Genomic DNA, 22,024 nt, shown 5'->3' with positions numbered 1-22,024 from the left:
GTATCCCTTTGAACTTGACAGTTTCCATGGAAACCAGCTCAGCCAATAAGGTTAAGGAGAGGGCACTGGGGGGTTGGGGGAGAGCAGGGCAGGGCCTTTGTTGGCACTTGAGAAATTCTACAGCATTTGGCTTTATTTAGCATCATAAAGGTCTCTCAGGGTTTGAAGCCCCTTAATGCCTCACGTGTCTTTCATATTCTGGAATTAGCTGGAGCTGGGAGGGCAAGCATGGCCAGGTCTGTACCCCATTCCCCATGCTGAATGTAAGGCACAGCATTTAAAGGTGCAGTTCCAGGGTGCCTGGCCAGCTCAGTCAGTGGAGCATGCAACTCTTGATCTTGGAGTTGTGGGTTTGAGCCCCATGTTGGGTGTAGATTACTTTTTAAAAAATGGTGTGGTCCCCACTTTCCTTGGGCTCTCTTGGTCCCTGTCCTCATATCCTCTGCCTCTTAGGGAACCAGAGACTTGACCTGCCTCAGTATACATTTGCCTGTCCTTCTGGACCTAACACAAAAGCTCTCCACTACTTAACAACCACACAAAACCTCATCTCTGGGAGGCAGAACAGACACCATCACCCCTTTCTGCAAATGGGGAAACCAAGGCTCATGAATTCAGTTCCTCAAATATTTATGGAAAGTCTTCTCTGTGCTTTGCATATATATTTCCTCTTGGGAGAGTAAAGGGTGGAAAAATGTGAATTAAGACCACGAGATACTATTTCATCCCCATCAATCTGGCCAAGATTTAAAAGTCTAATGATATCAAGGGTTGGCAAGAATGAGGGAGGAAGGGGGATTAGAGCTTTTATAGACTGCTCATGGGGGTGTTAGTACTGTTATTTGGACAGTAATTTGTCAATAACTGATAAAGCTGAAAATATGCACAGCTCGGCCTACTACTTAGCAAATCCACTTCTACATACAAACCTCAGAGCTCTGCTGTCCAGTACAGGAGTCAATCACTACTTGCGTCCAGTGAGCACCTGAAATGTGGCTAGTCCAAATTGAGATTTGGTGTAAGTGTCTGCGTGGACATAATATATAAATATATTATATGTATTCTATATTATATATATTATAAATATATTATATATATATTTTAAGAAGGGGTGGAGGGGCAGAGGGAGAGAGAGAATCTTAAGCAGGCTCCACACCCAGAGCAGAGCCTGATAAGGGGGCTCAATCTCACAACACTGAGATCATGACCTGAGCCAAAATCAAAAATCAGACGCTTAACCGACAGAGCCACCTAGGCTCCCCAAGATGTGCTCTAAGTATAAAATACACACTGGATTTCAAAGGCTTAGATACAGTATAAAAGAGAATGTAAATTATCTTATTAATTTTAAAATATTGATTACATGTTGAAATGAAAATATTCTAGATCTACTGGGCTTAATACATTTTCTTTTATAAAAATAAAATATATTTTTTCTTTTTTAAAAAAGATTTTATTTATTTATTCATGAGAGACATACAGTGGGGCAGAGACATAGGCAGAGGGAGAAGAGGGCTCCATGCAGGAAGCCCGATGTGGGACTAGATCCTGGGACTCGGGGGTCATGCCCTGACCCAAAGACAGATGCTCAACCACTGAGCCACCAAGGCGTTCCATAAAATATATTCTTAAAACTAATTTCATGTGTTTATTTTTACTTTTAAGTATAGGGCTATTAGAAAATTTAGAATTATATATGTGGCTTACACTATATTTCTACTGGAAGCACCATTTTAGAGAAACTTGCACATGTGTACCCAAGGAAATGTGAGCAAGGGTAATCACTGCTTCATCCTTCCTCCTGTGGAAAGGCTGGTAACAAATGCTCACAAACAGGAGAATCCATACACACACTACAGTTAAAATGAATGAACTAGATCTGTGTGTAGTAACACTGACAACTTCCCAAAGGTAGATGGAATTGCAAAATATATAAAACATATACATTTTAAAAGTACATGTAATACAGTAAGAAGATACAGATATATAATAAAAATACAAACCACAGCCCAGAAGGCAACACACCAAATTCATTCCTGTAGCTGCTTCCAGGCTGAGCAGAAGGGCAAGGGGAAGGGAAAGAGGGACTTCATCTATAATGCTTTGTTTTCTTTCTTTCTTTTTTTTTTTTAATTTTATTTATTTATGATAGTCATCACAGAGAGAGAGAGAGAGAGAGGCAGAGACACAGGCAGAGGGAGAAGCAGGCTCCATGCAGGGAGCCCGACGTGGGATTCGATCCCGGGTCTCCAGGATCACGCCCTGGGCCAAAGGCAGGTGCTAAACTGCTGCGCCACCCAGGGATCCCAATGCTTTGTTTTCTTGATTAAAAAGTCTTTCTGCCCATAACACCTGGGTGGCTCAGAGGTTGAGTGCCTGCTTTAGGCCCAGGGCATGTTCCCGGAGTCCCTGGATTGAGTCCCACATCAGGCTCCCTGTGGGGAGCCTGCTTCTCCCGCTGCCTGTGTCTCTGCCTTCTCTCTCTGTCTCTCATGAATAAATAAATAAAAATCTTAAAAAAAGATATTAAAAAAAAGTCTTTCTGCCTATCTTCAGAGTTAACATCTGTTAATTCTGAGAGATGAATGCACAGTTGTTGGCTACATTTATTCTCTAGAATTTCTTTTTTTTTTTTAATTTTTATTTATTTATGATAGTCACAGAGAGAGAGAGAGAGGCAGAGACACAGGCAGAGGGAGAAGCAGGCTCCATGCACCGGGAGCCCGACGTGGGATTCGATCCCCGGTCTCCAGGATCCTGCCCTGGGCCAAAGGCAGGCGCCAAACCGCTGTGCCACCCAGGGATCCCTATTCTCTAGAATTTCTGATTTAAATATTTTGCAGTGAAGTAGCAAGGAGGTTCAGCTGCTATGGGACTTCCTCCTGGGATCCCACCAAGGTGCTGGGGAAAGTGGGCTGCCCCTGAGACCCACCCTGTACCACTCTGCTTTCTGCAGAATCTTTGTGCTTCTCCAGATCCCAAAGAGGTGGGGCAGGTGGAAGGTGGCAGGAAGGTGGCAGGAAGCTGGCAGGTGGGGGGGCCAGGAGAGCCAGAGGGAAAAATGAGAACTGGAAGCCAAGGCCAGAGTCCTGTGCATCTCAACCCCAGACAGGCCAAACTTTGCAAAAAAGAAAAATCTTGGGGGAAGTGCAGGAAGGGATGAATTCAATTCCTTTTCCAGGGGGAGTACTGGCCCATCAGTGTCCCAAACTACAGGGAAGGTGCTAGACAGCTGCTTCCTAAACCAAAGTAAAAATCATTGCTTTCCTTCTCTCAGGTATGTGCTCTCTCCTCATCCCCCTGGCTGCCCAGGTTGGAACACTATCCTCCCATCCCATGGCCTAAAGGAGTAGCAGGGGCTGAGTCAGAGCAAAGCCACCTGGGCAGAAGGGCTGCATAAAGGGGTTACTGACTATCCCTGGCACTGCCATCTCCACCATGTACCCCCATCTGTAGAACCTAAAAAGCCTGGCCTGCAGGGCCATTAACTGGGAAGTAGAGGTTGCTTAGAAACAGCAGCTTAGCACTGGGGTGATCTCATAAAACAAATAGCAGAGATGCTAATTCCCTTCTCAGTAATGGAGACCAGCTGAAAATAAACTACCTCCAGATGCCTGGACTGCCCGGCTCTACCCCAGCTCTCCCAAGCCTGCAGCTCCAGGGGCCGCAGATAGCAGTTCATAATGCTGGGGGAGGGAAGGAGGGTAGCAAATTCATGACCCAGGCCTGTGGAGCTGAGACCAGAATGGGGAACCCTGGTGACAGCAGCTTCCGAGTATCAAAGAGAAGCTGGGACAGCCCCCAAACCCCCCTGGTTTGCTCGCTTTGTCCTCCTGAGGGCCAAGGACAGGCTGTCCCCCAAGCCAATCAGCTCAGGCTCCTGGGACCAGGCCCGGAGTAATGACTGGGTACTCACTGTCCCTGAACGGGGGCAAGCACTCTGGGGTGCTGGAACCAAGAGCGTGGGGTCCCCTGCAATACTTCTGGGGTACCTCTTGCTAAGAATAACAAAGACGATGGTGGTGACAGTAGTGATAGTAAAAACAATAATGCTAATGGCCGACTATTGAGTATTTACTAATTTCCTTTTTCGGGGCCCTGTTCCAAGTACTTTTAAGGTAGTAACTGACTTAGTCCTCACAACAATTCAATGAGGTAAATACTATTATTACCCTCTCTTTTACAGATGAGGAAGCTGAGTCACAGAGATTGCACCCACAGGTTTCATCTGTGGCAGAGCCAGGATTCAATGTGAGCTGTGGATGGGATGCCTGGATGGTGTAGTCAGGTAAGCATTTGACTCTTGCTTTTAGCTCAGGTCATGATCTCAGGGTTTTGGGATCAAACCCTGCTTTAAGTTCAAATGGGCTCCACGCTCAGCACTTCAAGCCCCACACTGGGCTCCCCATTCAGCGCAGTCTGCTTGGGAGTCTCTCTCCCTCTGCCCAACTCCTCCCCCCCCCCCCCACTGTGTGTGTGCATGCGTGCTCTCTGACTCTCAAATAAATAAGTAAATCTTAAAACAAAAACAAAAAACAAAGTCGGCTGTGGCTCTAGAAGCTATGTCTGTTCCTATAACACTGCTGGCCTCTCAGGACACAGACCTCAGACCCTGTGATGTCCCCATCAACGCTCTTCCAAGTTCTCCCTTGTGACAGAGGTCAAGGTCATGGTGCACTCACTCAATCATGTATTGAATACTGGGCTGGTTCTGGGGTCTACTGATGAAGAAAATATAGTCTGTTCTCCCAGAGCTTATGGTTTTAGGGAGACAGGTAGTTACTATGTTCACTGAGGGGATAAGCATGGGGCTGCATTCAAAGGTTGTTGGGGGAAGGCTTCTCCAAAGAGGTCACTTCTAAGCTGGGAGCAGTTAGGGAAGGACATTTCAGGCAGCTAGAGCTGCAAGAAAAGAGAGGTCAAGAGTGTCTGCTGCAGGAACTGAAAATAGAAAGTTCAGTGTCAGGCAGCATAAGGATAGGGGAGGCAATAGCCAGAGGCCAGGGTGGACAGAGGCCAGCATGCAAAGGGTCTCATAAGCCATTTCTCTGAGCCTGGAATTTATCCAACAGGCAAGGGGAAGCCACTGAAGGGATCTAAGTAGGGGAGAAGAGAGGTGTGGTCAGTTGTTCAGATAACTCTCTGCTGCTGCTAGGTAGAGGTGGGAGGCTCACAGGGAGGCAGGCTTGAAGGCAGGAGCAGCTCCTGAGGTGAGGGCCCTGGACAGTCGGGGAGAGGTAGGTGGCAGTGAGCATCCTCTGGAAGTAGGGATGGGGGAAAGGGATGGGACAAGGGAGGTGCCAAGGACTAGTCCAAGGGAGTTGTGGATGGATGAGGAATGGGATGATGGCAGCACCCACCGAGAAAGAGGCAGGAAGAGCAAAGAACTTCTGAGATAGTGAGTTCCATTCTGAACATGCTATGAGCTTGAAGCCCTAGGAGTATCCAAGCAAGAGTCTTCTCTAGTATAAGGAAAGTATAGGCCTGCCCATTCAATCAGTCGCACCACTGCAGAGGAGGTAAGGGAGAGGCACTGCTCCCTGCCCACCACCCTTCACACCCAGAGAACAAACACCATGGACTGGCAGTCTCCTTGCTGTCCCCTGGGCAGGCCAAAGTTATGGGCAGGGAAAGATCAGGGAAGAGTGGGGTTGGGGACATTGTGGGTCTGCCTAGGGGTCTTCAAGGGGATACACCCAGAGACAGTCTCAGAAAGGGTGTCACAGAAGCCTTAGGAACTGGAAGACCTCCGAAAGCCTTTCCCAACACTATGTTTGCACATTCATTCTACCTCCTTGTACCTTTTCCCTCCCCTGTAATGGTGGGTGGACTGAGCTCTTCGTGATTTCTGCTCCAGGGTCCTCAGGAGAGGATCGTTTACTGACCTGTCTCCAGCCTGACTGCTTCATTTCAGGGGCAGCACTGCAGTATGGCAAATGCCCACAGTGTTCCAAGAGAACAATCCCTGCCTGCCCATCTGGCACATGCCCCTCTGTCAGCTGAGGGACAGGCGACCTGAAATCCAGCAGCTGAGCCTTCATTCCAGCCCTGGAGCCCCCCTTTGAGAGATAATCAGTGTCCTCCCAGGAGCACCTCTGCATGTGGCCTCTCACATCCGTAGAAGTACTTTAGGGCTTCACTTTAGTGGGAAGCCAGGAGTTGAGACACTAGGCCCTGGTACCAACAGAGCAGAAGCCCAGGTTTTCCTCCAGGACTCAGAAATAACCCAGGCCTTCAAGGAGGCCAAGAGGACTGGGGAAGACTAGATGTCCCCCAGCACCAGCAGCTCCACTGAGGTACCAGATAAGGACCCTCCCTCAGTGGAAGACTCACCAGCTTCTGGAAGAGGTGGCCCATGGTGACCTGGCTGTCCCACTGCTGCACCTTAGGGCAGAGGTTGTCATAGAACTCCTTGTGGATCTCATAGATGTCCTGGATCTTGTAGAAGATGGTCTCGATCTGTTGGATGGTGAGCACAGGCTGGGAGGTGGTGGCTGTGGCCTTCAGGGGTTTCATGGGCTGGGAATGAGGAGGAAGAGAGAGAGAGAAGGTTAGAGGCAATAAACCAAATGGTCAGAAGGCCCAGGGCATGGAGTAGCCCTTCCTGCAGCTGGAGTTGTGCCTAGTCAAGGCCACGGAGGGTAGGGCACTTGAAGTGTGGGTTGTAGCAAGTAGCTGGTGTCACAGGCCCCAACAAGCCATGACCCACTGCAAGGGGTGGGGGGGGTGGGGACCCTGACAGCCAGGGCCTGGTCTAGCAGCCCTCCCAGGCCCAAGGGTCAATGCCAGGACACATTTCCCCCATGCCCTTGGCTCCCAAGGGAGTCCCTGGCTCCTAGCTTATACTGGATTCGCTTATTGGTGTAACAGGGTCCATGCCTTTCTTCCACAATGGCCTCAGACTCTGGGTTATAAGCTCTATTGTCCCACATCAGTGGAAGGGAGAACTCAAACCCTTAGCTATTTCCTTCCAAGAAACAAAATATGGCTCTAGAATTTGAGGGTAGAGTCTCAAAGAGACCCAAAACCAATCTCAGCTGCACTGACATTTCAAGTTCCCTTCATTTAGTATATAGAGAGCAAGCAGATGGCACACATACCACCATCCTACCTCCCACACCCATGGCAGACATTTCTTTTTTTTTTTTTTTAATGGCAGACATTTCTAAGTCAATCATAATGCTCTTTCTCACAGAGCCTGGTCATTGTCTCAGACTCTTTCTCAATGCTGACATTCACATGTAAGATGAAACTTATCTGTCGACTCTGCTTATCTACACCAAGGTGCGCCAGGGCCTGCAGGTGGAGTGCATGATGTGGCAAAAAAGTAACTCAGGACCACTACCTAACACTGGCAGGGAGCTGAAGCTATCACCTTCATGCCCAATAGTAGGACTGTTAGGAGAATGGTACCTGGGTGCATTTTCTTTAGTGTGATTTTCTGTATTTTCTAAATCACCTACAACAAGTAAATATTAATTTTATAATCAGGGGGAAAAAGGCTATTAAAATTCATAGTTGAAGCAAAAACAAACAAACAAACAAACCTGATATCAAAAGATAAGGATCTCCTCCTTGATTAGCCTTCCCCAGGCCCAAAGCCCCCAGAGATGCCTAGACTACACTCCAGAGGCCCTCCAGGACACCTGCCATTTAGAGAAAGTATAGGAGGGGCAGGCATGTTTCCCCAGCAGAAAGAAGCCTAAGTCAGACATGGTTGATGTTCTTCATCTAGCTGAAGGGCTGTGTGGAAAGAGGCCTTTGACTTAGTGAGTCAGTATGGAGACCCAGGAACAGCACGGAGAAGTTATGGGGGCAGGTGTGGACTCACTAGGGCTGTACCCCATTACCTCACAGGACTGGGTAGTGAGTTTTCCAACCAGAGAAGCATTCTAGCAGATAATGGGCAACTCGGTACTGGACTGGATGGAACACTGACAATAGAGACCAAAGTTGTCACTGGCTCACTCTGAGAAATGACCACCAGCTCAAGCCACCACAGCTGCCAAACTCCAGCCAAGCCTCCAGGTCTCGTCCCTTCTGCCTCTCTGGTGGTGGCAGGGCCATGTCTGTCTGTAAGAGGAAGGCCCATCTACTCAAATACCCAGATGGTGTTCTGACTTTCAGCTCCCTCGTCTTCCCACATCTAAAAAGTCCAGAAACAATGATAAATGCAAGGAAAAGCAGAGCCCTCCTTCCGACCCTCTTAGCGCTGGAACCAACCAACCCTAACATCCAGGCTTTGTTTGAAAAGTAGGCTGGGGCTTTACTTGGTGCAGGCCAGGAGGTGTGGGGTTGAGTCTCTGCCATTTAATAGCTGTGGGCACGTCTCTTAGCATCTGGGCCTCAGCAGCCTTGTCTGTAAAACTGGTATAATATTACCTTCTCAAGAACACTGATGGGAAGATCAAAAGCTATAATTTATATAAAATATCAAGTTTGTGCCTGGCACACAGAAGGCAGTCAATAATGTTAGCTGCTACTATTATAATTATTCACCCCACAAATAGTGCACCAGGTGCCTAATGTGAAGCCAGACCAGGTACTTATGGATTCACAACACATATCCAATCCCTGCCCCGAGGAGCCTCCCATCCATTAGGAGAGACAGACAAAATACAAGGAAATGGTCAAATACATTAATTACACCTAACTGCAATGAAAGAAATAAGAAGGGAACCTCCTAAGACAGGGTGGTGAAGGAACATTTACCCTGAAATGGAAGCATGGGGGCGCAGAAGACAGTATTCCAGGCAGACTTCCTCAACACCAGTCCCAAGGTAGGCATAGGCATAGGCTTGCTGAGAGAGAGGAGCTAGAAAAAGCCAGGGAGCCTGTGTGTGGTGGGCAAGGGCAAGGGGGAAGTGTGGGGCCAGGCAGGGCTGCAGGACTGGGTAGGGGCCAGACCAGGCAGGGGAAAGGAATGCAGCCTTTTTTTTTTTTTAAGATTTTATTTATTTATTTATTCATGAAGGACAGAGAGAGAGAGAGAGGCAGAGACACAGGCAGAGGGAGAAGTGGGCTCCATGCAGGGAGCCCAACACGGGACTCAATCCCAGGACTCCAGGATCAAGCCCTGGGCTGAAGGCGGCTGAAGGCAGCGTTAAACCGCTAAGCCACCGGGCTGCCCCAGGAATGCAGCTTTTAAGCCCCTGCAATGACATGGTTTTTCCTGGCGGGATTTAGGCAGGGGAGTGATGGGGGGGACAATTCTCTTTTTAGATTGTTTTTCTGACTCATGATTCTTGCTCTGGAGAACATTATCACCCATTTCAGTAAACTGAACCAACACAAATGAAACAATTTAGTGGACAAAGCCAGAAAGGTATTACCCATTTTGGACTATAAATACCAACCAAGTGGTCCCGCTGGCACAGCCCAGCGGGCTTCACAGAGGAGGTGACAGGAACAGGGCCTCGAAGGTTGGGAGATCTGAGCAGGCAGAGGGCATGGCTAAGCACACCAGGCAGGGAAACAGAAGGAACCAGGAGCCAGAGAAAGGGAACACTGTTCTCCCAACCCCAGGTGTGCAGCCCCACTCAGCTTCAGGGCTCCCAACACTCTGTGAGGGATATAGAGCTGTTCCTCAGGATCACTGTCCTGGGGGCACCTGGGTGACTCAGTCAGCCAAGTGTCTGCCTTCGGATCAGGTCATGATCTAAGGGTCCTGGGATGGAGCCCCATGTCAGGCTCTCTGGTCAGTGAGGAGTCTGCTTCTCCCTCTGCCCCATTCCCTGCTTGTGCTTGTGCTCGCTCTCTCTCTCTCTCTCAAATAAATAAAATGTTAAAAAAAAAAAAAAAAAAAAAAAAGATCACTGTCCTAGTCTTCCTTTTTCCTTCTACCCAGGATCCAGTGGAGGGACAAGTTACCACAGAGTCCCAGAACCACTACTTCTTGCTCCTGCCTGGGTGCAATCCCCACAGACAGGGGAATAAAGGACCTAGGAAGGGAATGGTCCTGGGAAGCCAAAGGGTCAGGACTTCTCAGAAGCTGCTGGGGAAGCACTCATCAGCCGCCTATGCAAAGATAAGACCCAACTGCTCTGCTTCCTCCTCAACTTCCCACTCTGTCAACAAAAAGGAAGAAATGGGTGCTCACCAGCAGCAGGTCACATGACAGGGCCTGTACTCAGCCCATCAGAGTGTTCCCAGGACAGGGTTGGGGACCTTTGCTCTCAGCCCTGATTTCACCTGTGGGGGGAAGGGCAAGTGCTGGGTGTGTGTGAGCCCTGGCTAGCCAGAGACCCCCGAAGACAGTTACTTTTATCTGGTGAAGCCCTGAATCCAGGCCTCAGGTCCAGACGGCTAAAAGGCCAAGGCAACCCAACACTGAGCTTTGATCCAACACTATTCTTGTGCCCAAATCTAGCATATTGTTACCTCCTCCCAAAATCCTGCTGTAGAAAGCAGAGTGAGCCCCTGGCTCTCTGTTTTATTGGAAGGTAAATGGATTCTTTTTTTTAAGATTTTATTTATTTATTCATGAGAGACACACAGAGAGAGAAAGGCAGAGAGACATAGGCAGAGGGAGAAGCAGGCTCCATGCAGGGAGCCTGATGCAGGACTCAGATCTCAGGACTTGATCCTGGGACTCCAGGATCATGCCCTGGGCTGAAGGCAGACGCTTAACCTCTGAGCCACCCAGGGATCCCAGGGATTCTTAAAATTCTTAAATTCTTAAAAGAGAGGATCACTGAGTGGCTTGGGAGCTAAGCCTGGCTCTCGGTCTCCCATGAAATACCTCTCAGGAAGATGGGCCAGGTGGGTTCTGACTTATAGTGGGGCTCCACACCACCATCTCTCAACTCTGTCCCCCAGCAACCTGCCCTTCAAAACAGGAGAAAGAAATCAGCTGACTTCCTCCACCTCCTATCCCAGAAGGCCTGGAGGCTGCTATCACCTCAGTTGCTCCTCCTCCCAGAACTCAGGGAGGGAAGCGTCATTAACCTATTTTAGAGACAAGGGCCCTGAGAACCCCAGAGCAAACTGTCAGAATAAGAAGCTGAGAGAGGAGAACCAGTGGGGCCCAGAGGTGGGAGGTGCTGTAGGCAATGGCCAGAGGCAGCACCTGAGCTCACTTCCCACAGTCCCCACAGTTGGCGAGATGAAGAATGACAGGCACTTGGTTTGTCTCCCTTCCTCCACCGTCCATTTCAGCCCAGGCTCCCAGACCCACTTGGCTTGTAATCTGAGCCAACCAGGAACCTGGAGGTTTCCAGATTACCAAACCTGGCCCCAGCCAACAGTTCAGGGGACAGGAACAGAGGCTCTTGCGTGGGTTCCAGCTGCGTCTGTGTATGCACAGTCTTGGGTACACACACCACACACACCCAGCCATCTGCATATCAGGAAGTGTTAGGCTGAGAATAGTCTCACACAAACACGGTAGGAGCAGAGCCAGGGGGCTGGGTAATGAGTAGGAGATCTGGGAGTGGGCCACGGAGAGGAGCGATTTTTTTCCCTGCGCCCCTTGGTCAGGTCACCCCCAAAGAGCAAAGGGCTTTAGCAACTAAAGGGCTGTGAGGGGAGGGCTCCCAGGTCAAGTAGAGGGCGGGGAGGCTTGATGCTTTATCTCTGAGGCTCATTATCTGAGGTTGAGGCCGTAGAGGGTCCTGCCCCCTCTTCCTGGGGCCCTTCAGCGCAGACTAGGTCAGACCAGGTTCCGGCCTGGGCCTGGCCTCTCCCCTCCCTCCTGGGGACAGGCAGGATGTGCCCTGGGTCACCTCAGGATGCCTCAGGACTCACAGGGTTTGTCTTCGAGGCATGAGCTGTTAGAAAGGTGAGGCAGGGAGGGAGTGTCTTGGCCTTCACATCTGATGTTATCTTTGCCTGGACACAAGGAAACTCACATGAGGCCCAATGACTGATGGGAGCACAAGTTGGAATCTGCGAGTGGCTGGCCTCTGCTGAGGACGTGCCTCCCCTCCCTTCAGGGAAAGGGTGTGTTGACAGAAACAGGTCCCGACATGTGTCTCTCCCAGCGCTGGACACAATAACACCAGCTAAGGCTTCGTCTCCGTTCTAAGAGCTTCATGTACAAACTCATTTTGTCCCTACAACAACCCCACGCACACAGTGCTAATCTCAGGGTGGGCGGCTTGCACAGGGTTCATTAACCTGCTGAAGGGCAAGAGCTGTCAAAGGGGGACACTGGCACGCAGTCTGGGTCCTTTGTCTGAACTCCTTTCAAACACACATCCTTTTAGTGAGGACTACTTTGCCGCACCCCCCCCCCCCCCATTCTGCACTGGCAATTCTCCGTCTGTGAGGTGCCCTTCACATGTGTCTGGTCCTCTACCTGTCCTCCTTCCTTCAGCTAATCTGAGTGCCTATGTACCAGGCTTTTACTAGGTCCCCCAAAGGATCATCTGATCTTCTCAGCCCCATGACAAAGAGAGAGAGGAGGTAAGAGGATTATTCTCATCTCCAGATGAGGAAAATGAGGCCCAAGGAGGTTACTCATGGCTTGCCCAAAGCCAGTGGTTTTCAAAAAGGACAAAAAGAATGTGGCCCAGTACATACATATACATACACGTATACAAACAACCCAAAGTTAAGTGAAACAGTACTTTTACTATGTGTGATGCACACTAATATTTTCTCAGTTAAAAAAAAATACTGGTTCAACTTATGTTGATTTCATAACACACTAATGGGTTCAGATGCAGAGTATGAACAACAGTGCACTGAGTCTATGATTAATGGCAGAGTCAAGTCTTGCCCTAGTTCTGGCCCCAGACTGCAGTCCTTGTCTATCTGCTATACTGTCCATAACTTGAAAAACATTGCTGTGCCTACCAATAAATTCCCAGGGAGAGCTACCACAAACTGAACCCAGGCAGTCACAGAATATCTGCTTTTTTAAATAAAGATTTTATTTATTTATTTGAAAGAGAGAGAGTGTGAGTGGGGGATAGGAGGAGAGGGAGAGGGACAAGCAAACATGGGGCTCGATCCCACGACTCTGAGATCACGACCTGAGTTGAAATCAAGAGATGGATGCTTAACCAACTGAGCCACCCAGGTGCCCCAAAGTACCTGCACATTTCGATAGCTATTCCTTGGGTGATAAATGCCAAGTCAGGCATTGGGTGACAACATCTCACATCCCACAGCAAGTACATAAAGGTCTATCTTACAGGGACTCCTGGGTGGCTCAGCGGTTGGGCATCTGCCTTTGACTCAGGGCATGATCCTGGGGCCCAGGATACAGTCCCACATCGGGCTTCTACAGAGAGCCTGCTTCTCCCTCTGCCTGTGTCTCTGCCTCTCTCTCTCTCTGTCTCTCATGAATAAATAAATAAAATCTTAAAAAGAAAAAAGGTCTTACAATTCTTGTAAGAATGAGTTTCTACTCATCTACATCCTCATTTCTTATTCTCCCTTTTACTGATATCATCCTATGTTTCAGACTGCAAAACACCCAAGGGAAAGAACTTTACATGCCACAGTTACTCTATTATATCTAGCTGCATCTAAGGAGCACTTTCCTCAAAGGCAAAAACTTCTTACACCTGTGTAATACCTTTATCTAATATAAATAATATTTCCCTCCCAGTCTGAGTCTCACAATGCCTCCATCGTGGGAGGAAACTGAGGCACCTTCACAGAGGTGAAGCTATGGTGTTTCTCAAATGACACAGATACCCTTCCACTTCCCATTTCCTGCCACGGGGTCTTGGGATGGCCTCAGCTCTGTACCCCAGGGATGAGGGACTAGGGGAATGCCAAAGAAGGCTCAGCTTGATAGACTGGCAGACTGCCCAGAGCAGTGTGGAGGTGGATGCTGGGTCCCCATCTGGACAGAGTACCACCATTGATTAGTAATGCCTGTGCGTGGTCATGGGCCATGAGCATTTGCCATCTCCAACCTGGCTGTGCTTCTCCCGCCTTTCCCAGGGCAGGTAACAGAGGGCTGAGGCTGAGAGGCACAGGCCCCTTTCTGGCAATGACCCTGGCCACCCAATGTCAAGCTGTCAGCAGAGCAATACTGCTGGTCCAGACTCTGCTGGTCCAGGTTCCCCTTCTTCCCCAAACCCAAAAGTAATTTTCGAGCATGACACCTACCAGCAAGCCAGAGCATATACTCACCAGCAACAAGGCTTCCAGTTGGTTAATGTAGATCTCTTCACTGGCCAGGAACCCCGAGAGAACCAGCTTCCTCATCTCCAGGCCTTTCCCTGCTTCCACCTGTATGAAAGCAAACCAAGAGCCAACAGCTCGTGAAAAAGGAGGCTAAAAACCCGAGTGACCTGTTTTCTTGCCTTTTTTCTCTTTATCACTTTTGTAGGGAATAAAAGCCAGATATGTTTATTATACTTTGGAAAATACAGAATAAAAAAGGAAAAACAATCACCCATATTTCTGTTGCTAACATCTTACTTTCTCTCCTACATTCTTTTTCCCACATTTCCTTATTTGCTATCCACCCATCCACCTATTCAGTCTTGTAACAGTGAGCATGATAACCAAGGACCTGGCCTCATGTGTAGGGGGCAGTTTAACAGGGGGAATACAGACCAGAGAAATTAGAGGGGTGCCTGGGTGGCTCAGTCGTTTAAACGGAGGACTCTTGATCTCAGCTCACATCTTGATCTTGGGGCCGTGAGTTCAAGCCCCGAGTTGAGCTCCACACTGGGTGTGGAGCCTACTTTTTAAAAAAATAGGGCAGCCTGGGTGGCTCAGCCGTTTAGTGCCGCCTTCAGCCCAGGGCGTGATCCTGGGGACCCGGGATCGAGTTCCACATCAGGCTCCCTGCTTCTCCCTCTGCCTGTGTCTCTGCCTCTCTCTCTCTCTGTGTGACTATCATAAATAAAAAAATTATAAAAAAAAAGGAAGGAAGGAAGGAAGGAAGGAAGGAAGGAAGGAAGGAAGGAAGGAAGGAAGGAAGGAAGGAAGGAAGGAAATCAGCTATGACAGAGGCAGGGCATGGTCACATGGGAAGACCCAACAGGGGCTGGAAGAGGCTCCCGAAGTAGTACCAACTGAGGATACAGAGAATGCAATGAACTGGCCACAGGAGCCTCATCTTGTGGCTTTCTAGCTTCACCTCTGGCTATATCTTCCTGTCCCCAAGGGCTCCAGCCCACAACAGAAGATGCTAGCTGAGGTCCTCAACATCACCCAAGCACTTCCTGACTGCCTTATTGTGCAAGCCACATATCCTAACCGGCCTCCTCCCCACTCCAGGATTCCTTCTCTTCTATGGTGATTGTGCCCCATTTAGCCTTGAAAGTCTGTCTTGTTAATCTCTTACAAGGACTCAGTTCCACCCCTCCCTTCTGCTACGGGCTTTGGCTCTGCTACCTGAATTCTTCTAACTGACCTCTGCCTCTCCCTCCTCCCTTCACACCACACACCAGAGCCAGGTTAACCTTATGAGAGCACCAGCTCACACCTGATGCTTGTCAAGGACTTAATACCAATACTGTAAAACCTTGCTATTTGCAAAAACATGGGTGGGTCTAGAGGGTATAACAGTGAAATAGGTCAGTCATAGAAAGACAAATACCATATGATTTCACACAAAACAAACTAACAAAGAAAAAAAAAGAAACAGAAAACCAGACTCTTTGTAGAACTATATAGAAGAAACTGGTAGTTGCCAGAGGGGAGGTGGGTCAGGGGGCTGGGGGAAATGGGTGAAGAGGATTAAGAGTACACTCAAGATGAGCCCTGAGTAACGCAGAGAATTGTTGGATCACTATATTGTACACCAGGCACTAATGTAACACTATGTTAACTATACTGGAATTTAAAAAATAAAAATAAAAAAATCAACATTGCAAGATGTGACTATTCAGGGATTCAATTAGGTCATTCATTTATTCGTCCAACAAATATTTACTGAATGGCCACCAGACTCTGTAGATATAAGGAGAAGCAAACACACAATAATCCCTACTCTTATGTGGTTTATAACCTAGAGGAAAGACAGTAAAAAAAAAAACAAGTAAATATAAACATGTAACGATACACTGTGATATGGGGTCTGGCTTAGTCTTTGCTTAAACACCTTTGCCAGCTCCTAGCTCCTCTCCCTCCCCTGCTGCCATCCCCTACAGACGGCAGATCTGTTGGCCTTCCCAACCTGCTGGGAGTGTTCATGCCTCTGCACTTACTTCCAGCTGCCTAAGAGGCTTTCTCCACCCTGGCTCTTCTCTGGGCATAGACCCTCCCATCTGACACGCGGGCCCTCTTGTGAACTGCCAGGTGATCCTGGGGAGCCTCTGAAGCACACTCTTCTGCATATCCCTGAAGGCTGGCAGCGCAAAATACCCCCAGCATGTGGGCACCTTATATTTATTAAGCCTTGTAAGTTCCTCTTGCACTCCTTTAGCCCTCCAATACCTCACTGAGGTCGGTACTATATTTTCCATTATGCAAATTGGAAGCAAATAGGACTTGGAAGAGGGAAGAAAAGAGCCCAGGGTCACACAGCCAGGAAGTGGCAGAGCTGGGATTCCATCCCAGTCCTGGGAATACCAGATTCTAGGCTCTTCCACTGTTTTAATGATGTCCTTGCTCTCATTTTCTTTTTCAAGCATCGGATGCTTACCTGGAATCTCAAACAGAACCCTCTCTGGGCATTACATGCACACCCTTACTTATTTAGCACAGGCTGGGAGAGTGAATGAAGCTATCAGAAATTTCTGAAGTCTGGAGAAAAGTGGCTTTTCCCCAGCTGCATGACCTGCCCCACTGCGTTCCCACCCTTCCCCAGGTGAGGGCCTGCATCCTCAGCCTTCCATTAGCAACCGGGTTATCAGCTCTGTGCCAGAGGCTGCTGCCCTCAGAGTCTCTGAAATGTATCTGACCCTGTGATAGAAAAACAACATCCAGGGATCCCTGGGTGGCGCAGAGGTTTAGCGCCTGCCTTTGGCCCAGGGCGCGATCCTGGTGACCCGGGATCGAATCCCACGTCGGGCTCCCAGTGCATGGAGCCTGCTTCTCCCTCTGCCTGTGTCTCTGCCTCTCTCTCTCTCTCTCTCTCTGTGTGACTATCATAAAAAAAAAAAAAAAAGTCCTGCCAAAGATAGTCCCCAAACCTATAATTACAGCACCTTATATAGAAAAAAGGATTTTTGCAGGTATGATTAAACTAAGGATTTTTTGATGGAGAGATGACACTGGATTATGTAATCAAAAGGGCTTTTATGAGGGGGTGGCAAGAGGGTCAGAGTCAGAAAAAGCAATGTGACCAGAGAAAGGGAGCAGGGGAAGGGAAAGAGATTGCAAGACTGCAAGATGCCACACTGCTGGCTTTCAGGACCAGGATGGGGCCATGAGCCAAGGAGTACGGAGCCTCTAGAAGCTGGAAAAAGGCCTGGGAATGGATTCTCACCCCTAGAGCTTCCAGAAGGAACTGCTGAGCCTTTAAGACTAGTGTATAAGAGAACAAATTTGTGTTTTAAACCACTAAACATGTGGTAACTTATTTCAGCAGCATTAGGAAACCAGTATGGACACTAAGTTTTAGGGAAGGACGATAGTTATTTATTGATGGCTTCACAAGTACCAGGCACTGTTCCTAAGAGCTTTCCAGGAATTAACTCACTACAATCCCACAGTCTACAAGGTGTTGTCATTATCCCTCTGAGGCACAGAGTGGAAATTGCCAGCTGCTTGGAGCTGTTGGCACTTCAGGCAGGCAGCACACCCTTCAAGGAGCAAAGTCCTACTAGCTGGAAGCAGAGCCACAGCCCTAGCCCCTGATGGTCAGATCTGAGGCAGCCCCGTTGCACGTCTGACAAATGGAAACTCACCTTCCATGTTGGGGGCCAGTGCTCCCCTACTGCACCCCACTCCCTTCCTGTTCCCTGACAACCAAAGATTTACCTGAGGGCCTGAAAAACATCCTGTAAGAGAAGTCACTTGAAGCACATTGTGAGTTTAGCTGTAGGGCTGGTTGGACTAGGACCGGAGTGTAGACCTGGTGATTGCAGCTCCTGCCAAGCTCCCCCATCTTGGCATGAGCGCAGAACCTGTGACAGTCCTTGCGACAGCCCATTTCAGCAAGACCCTCTCCACAAGAGACTCTACCTCAGAGTCCAATCTTGAAAGAGCTCCTCCAAAGTCAATAGTCACCTCCAAGAGTTCCACCCTCGGCTACTCTCCCTCTGAAATTTTGGCTGGCATAGGGGTGGAAGTGGTGGAGAGCTTGAGCATGTGAAATTAAGTTCTGCTCATGTTACCAACAGGAGGCCTGTTCTCAGTTACCACCCAAAACCTCTTCCCTTTTCTCTTTTTTTATTTTCTTTCCTCAGACCCACATGTTCCTGGCTTAGAATTATCCAGAAAATCACAATTGTTTCTTCAATCCTTGTGGGACTATTCTTATTTCATAAAACACCAGCACTGGACATTCATTCACTCTGCCCTATGTGCCAGGCCCTGGGAATACAAATACAATGGTGAGAGAGATGGTCTCTGCCTCCAGAGAGCCCTCCAGAGGTGGTGCCCACATACCCAGAATCCTGGGGCCAGTACTCTGAAGAGTTCAGGTCCCCCACGGGATGGCAGCCCCCAGCATAGGGAAGCTGCCTTCTGAGTGACACTGTCTCCATTTCTTCCCCAAATGAAGCTCATGAAGTAAGTGCAGCCACTGTGGGCTTGTTCATTCCCAGCATTTTACACAATCTGCTAGGCTGAAAGTTTGTCGGCTCCCTCCCCCCTCCCTCCCCCCACCCCACCCCCCCCCCCCCCCCCCCCCCCCCCCCCCCCCCCCCCCCCGCCCCCCATCCAAGAGCTCAAGTCCCTCTGGTAGGGTCAGTATCTACAAGGTAAGTTTAGCCAGCTCTGGCCTGGTCTTCTACAGAGTTTAGAGGCTAAATAAAAGGCCCTAAAGGTTTGGCTCGAGGCCAAATCAAGATAGGATCTGTCCAGTAACTTTGACCTCCTCCAAGACAATAGTGAGGACTGAACTGGCAGGGCCACCTGCCATTCAGAGCCTTAGGCCACGTGGCACTACACACAGCAGAGTTCAGTTCACGGGCCACACCACTTTTCAAGGAGCCCCAATCAGGATCTGCACAGAGTAGATGCCACTGGGTCTAGGAGCTGTGCCCATGCTTACCATCAGCCTCAGGACAGCTGGCCCCTCTCTGAGCCAAGACAATGCAGGGACATCCAGCCATTCCTCCTCTTCCTAGCGCTAGGCACCGGGGAGGTCTCCTTCAGCTATTTCTCAGCAGAATTTAGAGGGTGGATCCCTGTGTTCTAGGCTCCTTGCTGTCCGAGACTTTAGGCAGGTCCAGCAGTGTTTCCAAAGGCCAGGTATTCATATAACCATCCGTGTAGTTTTGTCATACATACCACCTGCACTACTGGGTACTTAATATTGTTCTTTACAACTGACTTCTTAAAAGCACAGCCTTGGGGCACCTTCCTGGCTCAGTACCTTAAGCCATTAAGCATTTGCCTCAGGGACAGAGCCCCTCATGTGGCTTCCTGCTCGGTGGGGAGCCTGCTCTCCCTTTCCTTCCTGCACATGCTTTCTCTTTCCCTCTCAATAAATAACAATCCTAAAAAAATAATAATAATAATAATAAAGCACAGCCTTACCCCAAGCATTGTATTTGAAATCGTAAGATGTATAAGTTGTATTTTCCCTAATATATGTTAAAATATAAGCCTGCTACTAAAGTGCAAAAATTACACCTAGGTGCCACCTAAAATCACATCTCAAACCATCATATGCGCAGCTCACACTTCAGGAAAACACCTCAGTGGGGGACACAGGCATGGCCATCACCGCCAGTGGGGGCCGAAGACACTGGGGCAGGTGAAGCAAATGTGGGTGTTTCCAACTATTTAAAAACTGGCAATGAATAACACCTGATGGGTTAATCTGCATTACAGAAGGATTTTTCTTCTTGACAAATGAGTTCCTTTAAATAGCAGCTTTTAGATAGCATGGTCGCTATCAGCCCCACATACCTTTAAATAGAATTGTATGAAAGATTTTTGGAAAGCACACAACTCTGTACCGCCAGGAGGTGATGTTGCTATCGGTATTAACGTTACTGTTTATAGAGAATTAACTCCTCAAAAAGAAGCCTGGGTTGAAAGACAGAGCAAGCTCCAGCCCCAGCTCTGGAGGAAACCACTTTTCACCTCTGTTCCCCAGGAAGATGGAGCATCTCAGAGATGACACTGAAAACAGGATTGATTTATAGGACTGACATTTGGACACATGCTCACGAATACAAACATGGTTTAAAGTAAGTACTCCTGAAAGAAAGTTACAGCAAAGAGAGAACTGCCTTGGATTCCCACCTGCTGTTGAGGAGAGTTTCTTATTCAAGACGGTGAAGACCATCCAGAGCCTAGGACAGGAACGCACCCTCCAGAAGTGCCCTGTGAGTACGCACGTGTGCACATACACACACACGGGCACACACGTGCGCACCCAGTCCAACTCTGACCCAAACACAAGTGGTCTCTCCTCCCCCGAAGTTCATACCCTTTTATCAGAACCTTGAGTACTTTCTCATTCTATTCCTATTATCTGTGCACTTGTCCCCTTGCCCTGAACGGAGAACTCTTTGTGAAAAAGGACCATGCCATGTTCATCTTGTCTCCTCCCCAGTGCCGGGCAAAGTGCTTTGACTAGAACACAACCTGGCAGTGTTTGTTGAATGAATGGATGAGGTTTCTCCCCACCCCTCTGGTAGCCACCTTGTTTGCCTGCTCCCTCTATAACTGACCAAGCTTGGGAGAGAATGAGGGCATCCTAGGGGTGTTCAGGATGAGATGGGGGCCTGGGATTCTCCAACACTCAGGGAGGGCTCCTTCCCCCATGCTGAAACAAGTCCAGGAATATTGAGGCAGCAAAGAGGGGAAGACTCCCATCTAGGTGCTCACAGGACTCTGGGAGGATCTGGGGTTTTAGGACTGATGCGTGCCTGGGCCCCCTTGGCATCTGTGTGCTTCCTCCTTGGAACACCTCTGAGTAGGAGAAAAAGGTCGGGAACATGGTACACCCTTTGCAGGCCCCATGAAGCCTCCCTCACTCCACAAATTCACTGAGCATCAGTCACGTCCCAAGCTCTGTGCAGTGTTCAGTAGTGAATACAACATGGCCCTTGCCCTTGAGGATAACAGGGCATAATTGAGGAGGCAGGTGTCTAGAGTTCTGAGCAGACTGAAATACAGGCTAAGACCCAGGTACAAGCCAGAGTCTAGAGAGTAAGGGTGGGTCCATTAGGTAGTACATGAACAGGACCCCATCTGTGCTGGGGAGGAGTTCTCAGAGAAGGCCCATTAGGGACCCCCCCCCCCCCCCACACACACACATCTCCCATCCCACACACTACTTAGCTCCCAATCAGTGTTCTTGGTTCATTACCAGACTTTTCCCTATCCTGTTTCTGGTGGGAAGGTTGCTCAGATCCTGAGTGCAGAGGCCTTTGCAGGCCTAGTAGAGATGTGACTTAACCCCAGTGCTCTGAGCTAGTATCAGATGAGAGAACCAGGGGTGGGATGCTAGCCACTGCCAGCCTCCCATTACAGCTCCTCTCTCCACTGCACCCAGGCCCACAGCTACAGCTCCACCCAGACACCCCACATCAGCCATCTCCTGTGGGTCTGTAGTCTGTTTTTTTACCTCCATTAGCTTGTCCTCTGAACCACACTGCAGTGCGGGCGTGGCAGAGCTGTGATCCCCATCTCAAAGGAGGGACAAAGAGGCCCAGAGAGGCCCAGTGGCAGCCTCCTGCCCACAGCAATGCTCTGTGTACCACACCCTCTGGGGTGCAGACGGCCCGGCAGGGAAAGGGGCACAAATGGACAGGGTGTTAGGCAACCTGGCTTGCAGTCTGCAAACTCCCTGCCATACATTCCCACTGGCATTCCCTTCTAGCCACAGAACAGAGGTGATGAGCAAAAGGCCGAGCTTAGGGCTCTTAGAAGTGGGCTAAGCTGAAAGAAAGAATCAATGGTGCAGTGTGCCATGCCTTCAGGCAGCACTGGTGTGGTTGCAATGGAGGTAGACCCCCGCCCCTGGGGAGGAGGTGAAGAGAAG

At 49.1% G+C, this 22,024-nt stretch overlaps 1 protein-coding gene and 1 long non-coding RNA gene across 5 annotated transcripts in view; one reads left to right on the top strand and one right to left on the bottom strand.

Annotated features, from left to right (window-relative positions):
* The window catches only part of ABR (ABR activator of RhoGEF and GTPase), a 186,263-nt gene that overhangs the window by 59,610 nt on the left and 104,629 nt on the right, over positions 1 to 22,024 (bottom strand). For all 4 annotated transcript variants that reach the window (XM_038548426.1, XM_038548422.1, XM_038548420.1 and 1 more), the window contains 2 exons: positions 14,092 to 14,190; positions 6,334 to 6,519 (listed from right to left, as the gene is read on the bottom strand). In XM_038548426.1, the coding sequence (XP_038404354.1) occupies positions 6,334 to 6,519; positions 14,092 to 14,190 (285 nt within the window). The remainder of the gene's footprint in view (positions 1 to 6,333; positions 6,520 to 14,091; positions 14,191 to 22,024) is intronic.
* On the top strand, positions 118 to 10,559 carry LOC111097453. Its single transcript, XR_005364747.1, has 3 exons — positions 118 to 236; positions 4,187 to 4,288; positions 9,848 to 10,559. It is a non-coding gene; the product is annotated as an uncharacterized LOC111097453 (long non-coding RNA).

This window comes from Canis lupus, chromosome 9 (assembly GCF_011100685.1).
Source record: "Canis lupus familiaris isolate Mischka breed German Shepherd chromosome 9, alternate assembly UU_Cfam_GSD_1.0, whole genome shotgun sequence".
NCBI lineage: Eukaryota > Metazoa > Chordata > Mammalia > Carnivora > Canidae > Canis > Canis lupus.
Note: the sequence above shows the minus strand (reverse complement) of the source record. Positions and strands in the feature narration are given on the sequence as shown.